General features: G+C 52.3%; 5 protein-coding genes across 5 annotated transcripts; 2 read left to right on the forward strand and 3 right to left on the reverse strand.

Annotated features, from left to right (window-relative positions):
- Positions 1–60: 60 nt before the first annotated feature.
- On the reverse strand, positions 61–1,272 carry PFICI_15161 (uncharacterized protein; the record flags this gene model as incomplete). Its single annotated transcript, XM_007843742.1, has 1 exon — positions 61–1,272. One exon carries the CDS (start codon positions 1,270–1,272, stop codon positions 61–63), a length of 1,212 nt encoding a protein of 403 aa, XP_007841933.1.
- Positions 1,273–3,255: 1,983 nt separating this feature from the next.
- Positions 3,256–5,277, forward strand: PFICI_15162 (uncharacterized protein; the record flags this gene model as incomplete). Its single annotated transcript, XM_007843743.1, has 3 exons — positions 3,256–4,068; positions 4,140–4,734; positions 4,823–5,277. The coding sequence occupies 3 exons, from the start codon at positions 3,256–3,258 to the stop codon at positions 5,275–5,277; spliced, it is 1,863 nt and encodes a 620-aa protein (XP_007841934.1).
- Positions 5,278–5,396: 119 nt separating this feature from the next.
- PFICI_15163 (uncharacterized protein) lies at positions 5,397–6,711 on the reverse strand (the record flags this gene model as incomplete). The annotated part of the gene is made up of 4 exons (XM_007843744.1): positions 5,397–5,627; positions 5,686–6,387; positions 6,481–6,588; positions 6,679–6,711. The coding sequence occupies 4 exons, from the start codon at positions 6,709–6,711 to the stop codon at positions 5,397–5,399; spliced, it is 1,074 nt and encodes a 357-aa protein (XP_007841935.1).
- A 1,016-nt stretch (positions 6,712–7,727) lies between these two features.
- Positions 7,728–11,008, forward strand: PFICI_15164 (Transcription elongation factor SPT5; the record flags this gene model as incomplete). The annotated part of the gene is made up of 2 exons (XM_007843745.1): positions 7,728–8,003; positions 8,138–11,008. 2 exons carry the CDS (start codon positions 7,728–7,730, stop codon positions 11,006–11,008), a joined length of 3,147 nt encoding a protein of 1,048 aa, XP_007841936.1.
- A 385-nt stretch (positions 11,009–11,393) lies between these two features.
- Positions 11,394–12,301, reverse strand: PFICI_15165 (uncharacterized protein; the record flags this gene model as incomplete). Its single annotated transcript, XM_007843746.1, has 4 exons — positions 11,394–11,553; positions 11,620–11,655; positions 11,733–12,174; positions 12,250–12,301. 4 exons carry the CDS (start codon positions 12,299–12,301, stop codon positions 11,394–11,396), a joined length of 690 nt encoding a protein of 229 aa, XP_007841937.1.
- Between the last annotated feature and the right edge of the window lie 1,438 nt (positions 12,302–13,739).

Genomic DNA, 13,739 nt, shown 5'->3' on the forward strand with positions numbered 1-13,739 from the left:
CTTTCTTTCTTTCTTTCTTTTTTTTTTTTCCTTCAAGGCCAAAGCAATTCTCCCGGAGAACTACATGCGTGACTCGGCCTTTTGCCTTCTGATGGCAGTGCTGCTAATCTTGGTTGCAAAATCACTCTTCTGCGCTGTCTCGTCGGTGATATCCTCGGTATTGAGGACATCTACCTCGAAAACCTCCATGGCATGCCAGCCAAGGGACCTCCTCTTGTCGTTGACGGCAGCGCCGCCTGAACGGGTTTCTCCAGAAACAACCAGAGCATCCATGGCCTCGACGGTGACAGTAGGACCATAGGCATCTTGTATAACAACGCAGTCGATGGAAATGGTGTCGTCTCGGAACAGTGCCGAGATGCCGCCATCTTTCCGCTCCAGCTTCAAAGTCTGCCCGTGCTTCCAGCCTTGCAACCGAAGTGCGAGAATGGATGACAGGAACTCAATGACATAATTGGCCCGGTCATCCCAAGACTGCACAAATTCGGCATATTTTTTGTTCTTGAGCAATTCGTCGCCCGTGATACCAATGACAAAGCGGCAGGGCTTGCTGGGTGCATCTGGGGGCACGTTTAAGAGTAAGGCAGCAGCAGTTAGGAGTAATTTGTGGCCTGGGTGCAGATGATCAAATGTGCCACCGAGACATACAACATCGTACAATGGCGTTGTTGGGCCAGATGCAGCAGAAGAGGCAATGTTCAAGGTTAGTCCACCTTGGACAGTGATGATCTGGTCTTGCTTCAGAACCTGAATCTTCTCTAGCAAAACTAGGAATTTGGTCAACAACTGGTGTCCTGCCTCGGTGTCCACGCTGAAGATGTGACTCCAAGGGTGATAGGCCGAGGCAAAAGTGGCGAGATCTACGACGACAGTGTTGTTCGTCTCTATCGCGGGCCTGAAGTCATCCAGGCCTGAGCTCTGAGTAGGGCGATGGTCCACGAGCACGACACGGGCATCGACGGAGCCCCGCCCGGCGTTGACAACAGCATTGACCTGCAGCTCGGCGCAAACAATGGACAGGATGCTATATATGCCAGCCAGTAGCGACTGTGCATCCGACCAATGAAGCGACTTGCTCCGGCGGAAAGGACCTTCGAGCACGGGAGCGGCAACAGCGACAATGAGTACGGCACCATGTGAATGATCCAGCTGCTTGAGCCGTGCGATGACTGAAGTGAGCGAAGGGCGATAGGCAGCACTCAAGGCGGCACGATTCGCCGGGTGCGGCGGCGGAGGGAGCAGCAGCAGGGAAGGCGATACACTGTCCGTCATGGTAGCAAACATGTAAGCGAGCACCAGGCAAGACGGACAGGACCGGTACGAATTTGACGGTTCGGAAAGGCGCGAGGTGAGAGAAAACCAGAAGAAGAAAAACCACCAAGTATAGCAAATGTATGCGCATGCAATTTTGGTGGTGAGAGAGGTTTTGATGTGCCCGGAGATGCGTGATTCTAGCAGTGTCGAGGTAGGTAAGTAGGTACTGAAGTAAGACTGGAATTATCAAGTCGGCTGTAGGAGCGCAACCCTTGGGTCGGACTGAGTTGGGACCTTGATCATCAACACTGCTTGCTTTAGGTAATTTGAATGTACTATGTCATCCTGCTCTGTGACTACCAGACCCTGCTCCAGTGTGAGTACAGTTCCATCCAGGTACCTGTAATGTAGGATAGAGGCGTTCAATGTTGCTATTGCTGGCGTTGAACCACCTACGACATGGGGTCCTGTCGGCCTCGGGAAGCCCTCGATCGAGCACTTTCGAGAGTCTTGGAGGGGCACCGTTGACTTGAAAGATCCAAAGTCCCGTCCCGCCTCGGCTAAAGTGGGGTTGGTTGGTTCACATGTACCACCACTACGACGCGTTATAACTAAAGGCACGTCAGAGATGGTCAATCCAGGTATGATGACAACTATACAGAAAGTAAATCTCGTCCAAGCATCTCTTACCTAGGTAGGTTTTCAGCAGCCCGCGAAAAACCAGTATACCAAATTGGCTGCTCAAACTTCAGCATGATTTCTTGAATCATCATATCTAATTTGGTCTAGTAAACCTGCTTGAACTCCGGTCAGAGCTGGTTTATGTTAATATACAACCTTGCCCGTTTCAAGGTGTTTCTTGGCTTTTAATTTTATTTTCTGTTTTGTTTATTTTTCTCTAAATATTTCAGAAATACTCTGTAGCCAAGATTTGTATTTCTCTTCTTTTAAGAAAAGGAAAATCGGATCACTACTAGCCAATAACGAGAAAGATCCAAGACAGCTCAAAAATCAACCATTCCGAGAGCCACTTGAAAGGTTATTTATTACTCGTATAATTGTGATCCATCAAGTATACTAGAATGGTAAACGATAGTTTGAGAGATTTGGGGTGCTGCACAATATTTGATAAATTTGCTTTCAAGGTAGACAAGATCAAGACGTGCCGCCCATGTATGTCGAGGTATTTCCTGAATTTGATGACAATAAAGGGACCTTATCTAAGTGCGTGCGTGCGTGTACCTCTGCCGCACTCCCGTCATGTGAGGGACCCTTCAATATGGAAAGAGCACTAAGTTTGACCACCTATGAGTACCTATCTTATGTAAGTACCTACCACAGGTGACCACTATACCAACCAAGCGCATCAGGTACATACCTATCAGTGTTTCCCCAAGACGTCGCTGAACATTGAACTGAATGCTGCCTATGTATTCCGTCCATACTTGGATACACACCTTACCAACCACCTTACCTGCATACATCCATGATTTACCTATTTACTCAATCCGACACACACATACTTCGTACTTGGGCCAGGCACATAATTTGGCTGTGCCTGAGGCGACTGTCTCACGCTGCACGAGTAGCGTCTGTAAATATTTGCCGGGCTGTGGAAGAAACCTCCATACAATAACCTGTCGCGTGGCGCTGCCGGCTGGAATTAGGCGACAGACCACACAATTGCTCTACCGAAGGTAGGTAGGTGATCCATCTACTACTACCTACCTAGGTACAGTTAACTCACAGACAACCAGCCCTGCGGCACATTGGGCACGCATCGCAATCTAATAATACCCATCCACATCTGCGCCCGATACCCAGACGTTCAAGCCAGACAACATTGAACTCCTACACGCAAGTCTGTACCAACCGATTCGGCACAGTCCCATACGAACAGCGGCAACTGCGTACAGTTCTCCCTCCTCGTGCATCTCTCCCTCCATCCCACCTCGTCCGCAACGCGCGGCCGCGACCGCGAACGGCGAAGGGCTTTTTGCGATGAACCAGCCACCACAGTACGGCGGCCCTAGGCGCCCTAGCACCTACGGTTCTTCCCATGACGAGCTTCACATGTCCCCCACCAGCAGTAGCCAACAGCAGCAGGCGCATATGTCGCCCCGCGACTACACCATCCCCGCGCCTCAGATCAAGCTCGACCAGAGCGCATCGCAACCCGTCACCCCCGGATCACAATATCCCTCGGCCGGAAGCAGCAGCTCCGCAGTCCCCAACGTTCTACAACCCGCCGGCGGCTTGGGTGCTCCCAGGCCACACGTCATGAGCGCCAATACCGCGCCTGCCCTGCCAACTGTGGCCGGCGGCGGGCAACAACAACACCACCACTCCCAACCACAACAACAACCGTCTCCCGGCGACTACTCCTCTCCCTCGAAACCGCCTACGCTGAGCATCTCGTCCTCCTCTCATGGGTACTCGAGGGCGAGCCCTTCGGCTCCCTTTGAATCCTCGTCTGGCTATACTCCCTACACGCCCACCACGCCCGGAGGTTCCATAGCTGCATCCTCCCAGCTCATGTCTAGTCCCAACCCCAAACTTGGGCCCCCAGGGTCTCAGCGCAATGTCTCCAACACGCCTCTTGGCCTGGCAGATATTCGACCAAGAGCAGACTCGAGCCTGTCCGATGGCGCGCCAGGCACACTCGGATACGAGTTTGCCAACGCCCAACCTTCTCCCAGCAATTATCTAGCGCCCTGGGCTCTCTACGCTTTTGACTGGTGTAAATGGGCACCCTCGGGCAATGGAGCAGGCAAGGTAGCCATTGGTAGCTATCTGGAGGACGGCCACAACTATGTGAGTTGTTCTGGCGCATAACCGTTGCTGCTCGCAAAATTCTTCAGTTGGCTGACAAGGTTCTGGTACAGATTCAAATCCTGGATACCCAGGTGGTCAATGGTCCCCCTGATGACTATGGACTGGGCGCATCCAAGAAGTGCCTCGAGTTCACAAAGGTTGCCGAAGCTACACATTCGTATCCTGTCACGCGACTATTGTGGGAGCCTCCCTCCTCAAACAAGCAAACTACTGATCTGCTGGCAACATCTGGGGACCATCTCAGATTATGGTCCCTTCCCTCGGAACCCCAGAACTCGTATGAGAACAACATGATTGGCCGCCAACAACGCCCTGCCACAAAGCTCACTCCGTTGGCCTTGCTTTCTAATTCCAAAACACCCGATCACACTGCGCCTCTGACGTCTCTAGACTGGAACACAGTGTCTCCGAGCCTCATCATCACCTCCAGCATAGATACGACATGTACGATTTGGGACATCCCCTCCCTTACCGCCAAGACTCAACTCATTGCCCACGACAAGGAAGTGTACGACGTACGGTTCTGCGCCAATAGCGTAGATGTGTTTGTGAGTTGTGGACAAGACGGGAGTGTTCGCATGTTCGATCTGCGAAGTCTAGAACACAGCACCATCATCTATGAGCCCACTGCTAAGGATGACCGAGGTAAGGCATTGACTTTATATCTTAAACCCCCCCCCCCCCCCCCCCCCTTTCCCTGCAAGCCCAGTCGACTAAATCTTTTGCATGGCAGATGCCAATGGTGGGCGGATTAGCCCGACTCTGGCTCAGCAGACAATGTCTAATGCACCACCTCTGATGAGAATTGCAACTTCCCCGCATGACACGCATCTTCTGGCTACGTTTGCGCTGGACTCAAATGTGATTCGCATTCTTGACGTGAGGCAGCCAGGCCAAGCTCTGCTGGAGCTGCGGGGCCACGGTGGCTCAGTCAACTGTATGGAATGGTCACCTCTGCGAAGGGGCGTGCTTGCGTCTGGGGGTGACGACTGCCAGGTTCTCTTGTGGGACCTGATGAACACTGCGCCGAGCAACACGGGTACCGCTGACAAGCACTTGACACCGACCTCTGCATGGCAATGCGACTATGAAGTTGGTAATCTTGGGTGGACGCCGCAAAACAGCGAGGGCGAATGGCTAGGCGTGTCTGGCGGAAGAGGTGTTTGGGGCCTCAAGCTAAATCTATAGAACAAGTCCTCCGGGTGATGAATTTGACGACTGCAACGACCGATATCTCTAACGGTAACCCTTCCGGAGCAGCACATTATCGAGGCGTCTACAGTAGAGGCCTACAAAAGAAATTTGCATCACAGCTGTGCTCTTTCGCTCTGATCATCTGCCGTGCTAATCTGTATGACCGCCTTCCCCCACACTCTACGAGCAGCTATATCTTCAAGAGCCGTCGGCACGCTTTCCAAGCCCTGGTACTTACCGGCGTAGACGGCCGGCTTGATCTGACCAGCCTCGATCAATGGCAATAATTCCGTCCATATCTGCACAGACTCTGCCGGGTCGCGTCGCTCTGATTCTCCAAAACGCTGCAGAAACTAGTGTGAGCCTTGGCTATGTCTCATGGGCCATTTTATACGAGATTACCAGCTTTTGTGGGGAGAGGAGTGGGAGTTGAATACTGACATAACCAATAATGATGGCTTGAGAGAGCAAGACTCGATTCATCTTGACGGCTTCCAGATTACCTTCTCGTCCAGCAAACCCCATGACAAGCAACCGACCTCGGTGTACTAGACAGCGTAGACTATCGCTTACCAAGCCCACAGAGTCGAAGACAATGTCCACGCCTTTCTGGCCTGTCAGGCGATTTACCTCTTCCCACCATTTTGTATTGGCAGTATAGTTGATACATTTTTCAGCGCCGAACCTCTCTGCAATCGCGCACTTGAGCGTTGACCCAGCTGTTCCGATTACCCGGCAGCCAAGGGCCCTGGCCAATTGCACAGCGGCCAGACCCAGCCCGCCTGCTGCGGAATGGACGAGGACAGTTTCTCCAGATTTCAGAGCGCCGCGAAGCTTGAGAGCACCGTACGAGACGGGCAGAGTCGCGCCCAATGAGGCAGCTTGTCGGTAAGACCAAGCAGGCGGCATGTGATGCAAGGCCGTGGCATTCGAAGCAGGCAATGCCAAGTATTCGGCATAGGCGCCCAAGCAGGCACCAAAGACTCGGCAACCCGGAGGAAAAGAACACGATGCCGGTGCAGAGATGACCTCACCGGCGAACTCGAGGCCCAAAGTGAACGGAGGAGTGACATGCCTGCGGTTATTCTGATGGAGACCTCGAGACTGGTTTTTTTCCCCTCCTCTTAGCGATGCACTTTGGCAAATGGGGGCAGGAAACCCCCCATATGGTAAGGTGAATCATGCTGGCTCACTCACATAGAGGGTGTCGACAAAGTTTACTCCCGCGGCTTTCACATGGATGAGAATCTCGTCATTATTGGGACTGGGAACGGGGATTTCGGAGACATGAACTTCAGCATAATTCTAAAAAAAAAAAAAAGACACGCTTTAGTCGACACGGTTCCGGAGCGGCAACAATACCATGATATAACTTGGGTCATGGCTGCAACTGACCTGCACAAACTTGTTAATCACAACAGCCTTCATTTTTTATTTCCACCGACGAATTCTTCTTCAATTGCTCTTTTGTAAGTGAGAAAGAAAGGACAAGATCAGCATGTAAGCAGTTGTGGAGTATCCAATGTTACCACCTCTGTATGGTTGAAATGGCATCTTTGGTGAAAACAAGTTGAGTGCTGAGTGCTTGAAAGGAAAGTACTTCTGACCCTTAGACACTTATTATTAATGCTAGTTAGCACATACATAGTAGTGCTAGCTCCCAAATTGGACACCCTGGATATCAAAATCCTTGTGGTCGTCGCCAGCTCCAATTGATCACCGAACGACCGAGGTAATCTGTGTAAAGCTTGCATCAATTTCAAATTTGACTGGGAACACTAACAGTCAAGACAAGGCACATGCTACACCCGACGTGCACATATGTGCGCACCCAGCACTTATTATTACTGACTGTACCATTGTATATGTAGTAACACAAGAACGAGGTGAGTTTAGGTACGGATCTTGCATATCAGCGCTACCTACACCTTATGACCTTGGGAACCTTCTTAGACGAACATGACTACGTGCAGCACGAACCTACCCTACATACTGCATACATTAATATACAGCGCTGAAAGTAGTTGCAGAGTAGTACATTTGATGAACATACCGCACAAAGCAACCTTTTGAGGCTGCCAGACTTGAACTAAAAGCGCAGACGTGTCGGTCGCTCCAGTTGATCCCCGCCGGTTGCGCTAGCCCAAGGTGAGACTAGTACCCTTAAGCTTTCCCTTGATTGACCCACCATTCCTCAATCCACTCTACCTACCTACCTACGCCTGCCTCGTCGAAGCTCTGACATAAAGAATCCAGACCTAACCTACAAATCCTCAACAGCGCTTCTCCCCTCTGTTGAGGCCAGATCCATTCGTGTCCATCCATTTTTCCCCTTTTGCATTCTCTGTCTATTGCCCTATTTCTAGTGCTTGCCTGCGCTATTCTAGCAACGTGGCAATCGCGCCGATTCCTTTGTCGCGAGGACATCTTTGCAACCCGCCATCATGAGCGACCCTCGCGACCACGACCCGGTCGATGAGTCCGAAGACGAGGACGACTTCAACCCGGCTCCTGAAGTTGGCAGCGACGCCGAAGATAACAATGGTGGTGAAGATGAATCACCCCGACGCGCCACCAAGAGGCCATCCCCCGCGCAAAGTGCCGGCGATGACGATGATGCTGAGAACGATGAAGATGATGAAGGCGAAGACTTGAATGGTGGAAACGACGATGACGAAGATGATGAAGATGAGGAGGACGACGAAGATGATGAGATTCAAGTTAGTTGCGATCGCTTTTCCATTCTCTGTCTCTTCTTCCTTTGTTTTCACCATTTAAAAATGAATTCCCCTGCAGCCAAATGACCCTCGTCGCTTGAGCGAGAAGAGCTCTTCTAACAAGTATTAATTTGCAGGGTCATCGCCGGAAGCGTCGCAAGAACAAAACCAATGCCTTCCTTGATATCTACGCCGAAGTCGATGATGAGGACGAGGGCGAAGATGAAGACGAAGATGCTGAAGATCAGGAAGGCTTCATCGAGAGAGAGGAGCCAGGTGAAGCCGAGATTGTCGGTCGAGACGATGACACCAGACACCGAGAGCTCGATCGCAGACGTGATCTGGAAGCCAGTTTTGATGCTGAGCAACAGGCTGCCATCTATCAGAAGCGATACGGAAACCGCAAGCCCGCCAGAGGTATCGGCGAATCCGGCGTTGTGCCCCAGCGACTACTTCTCCCCAGTGTAGATGATCCTAGCATTTGGGGAGTTCGCTGTAAGGAGGGCAAGGAACGCGAGGTCGTCTTCTCCATCATGAAGCGAGTCGAGGAGCGCATGGGCACCAAAGACGAACTCGGCATCACGGCTGCCTTTGAGAGGGGAGGACCTAACTCGGTCATGAAGGGATTGATCTACGTGGAAGCGCCACGACAGAATGATATTCTTCAGGCTCTGGACGGCATGCTCAACGTGTACCCCAGGACAAAACTCCTTCTGGTCGACATCAAGGAAATGCCCGACCTACTTCGTGTCCAGAAGACTCCCTCATTGGAGCCTGGTTCTTGGGTTCGATTAAGACGGCCACCCAAGCACGCTGGCGACCTTGCCCAGGTTTTGGATATTACCCAGAATGGCTTGGAAGCACGAGTCAGATTCATTCCCCGTCTTGACGACGCCATACGCGATGACCCCTTGGCCGCCGCCACAGCTGATGGCAAACGAAAGCGCCCGGCCTTTGGTGTGGGCCCGCGTCCTCCCCAGAAACTCTTCAGTGAAATCGAAGCGCGGAAGAGAAACCCCCGTGCCCTCAACTATCATACTGGCTCGAATTCTTGGGTCTACAACGGCGACGAGTTCGAGCAGGGCTTCCAGGTCAAGGACATCAAAATCCAGCTCTTGACTGTACAGGATGTCAACCCTACCCTGGAAGAGGTGACCAAATTTGCCTCGGGAGGAGAAGATGGAGTTGAGAACATCGACTTGAAGTCACTTGCCGCAAGCCTGAAGGACAGCTCTGCAAATGTTACCTATCTTCCGGGTGACATCATTGAGGTGTACGATGGCGAGCAAAAGGGTGTAGTCGGAAAGGCTACCAATGTCCAGAACGATATCGTAACCATTGACGTCATGGAAGGAGACCTGGCCGGCCAGACCATCGAGGTTCCTACCAAGGGCTTGCGGAAGCGATTTCGAACAGGTGACCATGTCAAGGTCATTGGCGGGAGCCGCTATCGCGATGAGGTTGGTATGGTTGTCAAGATATCCGAGGACAGAGTTACGCTCTTGACAGACCAGTCTCACACGGAAATCACGGTCTTCAGTAAGGATCTCCGGGAAGCCAGCGACATTGGAGGCCAAGGTGCGCTTGGCCAATATGAAATGCTTGATCTCGTCCAGCTGGATCCCACCACTGTGGGCTGCATTGTCAAAATCGACCGCGAGTCAATGGTTGTGCTCGACCAGAATGGCGACACCCGACAAGTCCTGCCCTCTCAGATTGCGAATAAGCTGCCGAAACGCAAAATGGCTGTGGCTGCAGATCGCAATGGCGCAGAAATCAGACTGGATGATGTGGTCAAAGAGAATGGAGGCATGGCACGACAGGGCAAGATCATTCACATTCACCGCACCTTTGTCTTTTGTCACACACATGCTACGAATGAGAACGCGGGTATCTTTGTTTCTCGGGTCAGCAACGTCTCGACTATTTCGGCAAAGGGTGGCCGGAACAACGCAAAGTCATCCTTGCCGGACCTGAATTCGATGAACCCGGCTCTGAAGCGGAATCCCAACGGCAGTGCCATGGCTCCCCCACCCAAGCCCACCATCGGCCGTGATCGGCTCATTGGTCAGACCGTCACCATCAGGAAAGGAGGTTACAAGGGTCTTCTGGGTCGCGTCAAGGAAACGTCTGACACACATGCCCGCGTCGAGCTCCATACCAAGAGTAAGGTGATTAATCTGCCCAAACAGGATCTCATTGTCAAGGACCCCATCACTGGCCGTGAGATCAAGAACTACGACAGCCGCCGACCGCCGGGTGCTGCTGCACCGCGCTTCGATGGTGGTCGCCCTAGTGGAGACTGGAATGCTGGATCGCGGACGCCCATGGCTTCCTCCATGTCGAATCGGACACCTGCATGGAAGACGCCTTCTGCCCGCACCCCGGCATGGAACAAAGGCGGAAGTGGCGACTTCGGTAGTCGGACTCCAGCTTGGTCTGGTGCCGATGGCTCGCGGACCGTCAACCCCTACGACGGCAGTCGAACTGCGTACGGCTCTGGGGCTCGTACACCAGCTTGGAACTCGGGCGCAAAGACTCCGGCTCCGGATTCTTTCAGTCACGGCTCTAAGACGCCAGGTTATGGCGGCAGTGGCTCCGCGGATCCCTGGTCCTCGGGTGCAAAGACGCCGTATGGTGCTGCGGCGCCGACCCCCGGTGCAAGCGGGGGCGATACTTGGGGCTACACACCTGGAGCCTCGGGCTCATCCAGCGCGTACGATGCGCCGACGCCAGGAGCCCACATGCTCGGTGCCCCGACTCCTGGTGCCATGAATGCCCCAACGCCTGGTGCCTTCAACGCCCCAACACCGGGTGCCATGAATGCACCCACTCCTGGCGGCAATTGGCAGGGCGGCTGGGGAGCAGCCGATGCGCCCACACCGGCTGCTGGTGCCCCGACGCCAGCAGCAAGTGGTTCGTTCGCTTACGCTGTCAATGCCCCGACGCCTGGAGCTTGGAGTGCGGAAACACCAGCTGCAAGTGGCCCTCGCTATGAGGACGATTAAGCACTGTACCAAGGAAAGTTCTTGAGCTTAGACAGGATGGCGCCTGGTGTTTTCTATTGATTTTGATTGCCCTGCTCCTTACTGAGCGGAATGAACTACAAAAAAAGCAAGGCCAGAAACAAACAGGCAGGGCGTGGTTGTTTTACTGGATTTGCCACCAAGCATTTGTGTAATTCTTGATAGACAAAAAAAAAGGATCAAAAATATCGGTGTCTGCATACGGTCTTGTTTTGCGATTCCGCCCCTTTCGAGGGATGTTATCCGATTCTGTACACTCATTGACACGATGCCCCTACGTAAGCCATTTAGTCTATCTACATAAATGTCCAGCAGTCGGCCCCGCCTTTCATGCTACATGTAGACCAACCACAAATAAGGCCACCACCTAGCAAGTGACGACTGCAGGCCCGGGAGCTGTGTAGCTTGTTGGTACCGGATAGTAGATGTTGAGCATAATGCCGGGGTCGGTCGCCTTGTAAGCACCCGGAAAGGAGACACCGGAAAAGGACTTTGTTCCGCTTCCCGTGACTGTGAGTTGAGCGCATCTTGGCCAGGTCAGCAACACCCCCATGGTGAACGTCATGGTCATGGTTACGGATGTTGGTACTCACGAAATGTAAAACTGGGCACCACCGGCACTACTAGCACTATTTGTATGATTGGTGTTAGATCACGAGTGTCTACTCACGGTGCATACAGGCTTTAGGGCCCAGAAGCTGCCTACCTATGGAGCGCAATGTGTTCAACGCGCAAGAGGTAATCGCCAGGGGCCAGGCACTGGGGGATTTTGGCTGTGACCTGCGCTGCACCTTGACTAGGCCAAGTCAATCCACTGGGGGAGATGTTGGGTCCCTGGGAGAAGATTTTGAACCAGACGGCACCATCGCCATCCCAGGCCGACGCGGTCTGCCCAGACGGGACCTTGGCCATGTAGAATTGCAGTGTGCCAGGGTGGCTGACGGAGGCGTCTGCGGTGAAACCAACCGTGGAGCCTGCGGCGACCGTCTTTGTCTGAGCGCCCTCATTTCCGGCCGCGAGCTGATAGCAACGGATCTGCGACGACGTCACGTCCGTCACTGGGCCGTTGGACTGGTAGTTTGTCGTCTTGCGGACGAATTCCCACTTTCCAGAGGCAGATCCATCTGACACGAGTGCAGGAAAGGTGTCTGGTCTCTTGTGTTAGTCATGGATCACAACAGAATGAGCGTGTTGCCCAGATAGGTGGTAGGCCGGGTCCGTACAATGCGCCTGGACAGCTACCACCAGGGCGAGGATGGCCGATGCAATCTTCATTGTCCTTTATTTGTGGATATCTGGGCCGTGATACAAGTTGGGCTTCAAATTATGCTCAGATGATAATATTAGCCAAGAGTGTGCAAATGTAGTTCCGTGATCTTGAGGCCGGGGGCGACTCGAACTGCCGCTGATCCTGATGATATATAGACGTGATTAGAATCCCCAGATATCTTATGCCGAGATGAGGTCTTGGCATTTGATGTACCACACAATCTACGTCAGGGCAGCAGATGACCCAAATTGTATGCACGGCCGTTTTGGGCTCCGAGATGGTGGCATGAAGAGGGTAATCACCCGGCGGGTAAATCCAGAAAACATCAACATTGGGCCATTCGCTGGCAGGGTAATTGATTGAAGCGCTCCTTAGGTGAAGCGCGGGTAGTTTGTGCGGGAGGGCGGAAGCATGAAATCCTGTAGATTAATTAAAGGCTCATCCATGGTTTCCTCTCAACCCGAGGTCGATGTCTTGGTAAACATGTCGCTATCACGGGTTGCTCTGGAAAAAAGGGAGTGGGGGCTATTTGGGTCGTTTCCCTCTTACGATGCCTCTCCTTCTATCTTGGGTATATTAAAATCACCTCTGATGACTTGATGCTAATCTAGATGGGGTTGAAATGCTCGAGTACCGCATGATGGTGGTTTATTTGAGCCGGTAATGGTAGTATATCTGCGTGAACAAGATTGTCAAACAGTTGGATGCGCGAGTGGATATATCTACAAAGCAATCATTACACATGAGCCGGGGAAGAGGATTTGCAATCAATATGCTTCGATTGAGATTCAAACGGGTATTAAGAAGATGATGATTGTTGCCAGATAACCCCAGCTGAGCCGGTGTTGTCACCATTATCTCCACCCTCGAATAACAAGCTTGTATCTCTCACAATGGGGACAAACGGATACAGACACCAACAAAGGAGGACCATGATTCATTATGTATTTCCAGGGCCACAGACTCAATGCGTTCATTGTTGTATTTGCAAGTTATAATAAGCAACCGATGTACGCCTCTGACTGGACCTTGTAGAAGCCAGCAGTTTTAACATTTCCTTGCACAGATAGACATACAGTACATTCCCGTATCTTCGTGTCATTCTATACTCCCTCATTAGCCATCATGTGCTGGCCATCACGACAAATTTCCTACTCTTGTGGGTGTCGGCAGGCTACGTATGGCGAGGTTATCCGGTGCGAGTGTGCCAAGATTTACGGGCACCAGTGTATCGGCTTCATGGACGCGCCCGATGAGCACATCACTTTTGCACGAGAGTCTTGTCGTAGGTGTGTTCCTGACTCGGGTAGCTATAAGGAGCAGAAAAATAGTAGCTCTCCCTGCATCAAGGTAGGCAAGGATTAATAAACAGCTGGTCTCCCCTGGCAAGCCCTTAACTACGTACATGGTGCCGCTCACACCAGCCTTGGCCAACGTCTTTGG

This window comes from Pestalotiopsis fici (genome assembly GCF_000516985.1).
Source record: "Pestalotiopsis fici W106-1 unplaced genomic scaffold PFICI_Scf_15, whole genome shotgun sequence".
In the NCBI taxonomy this organism is placed as follows: Eukaryota; Fungi; Ascomycota; class Sordariomycetes; order Amphisphaeriales; family Sporocadaceae; genus Pestalotiopsis; species Pestalotiopsis fici.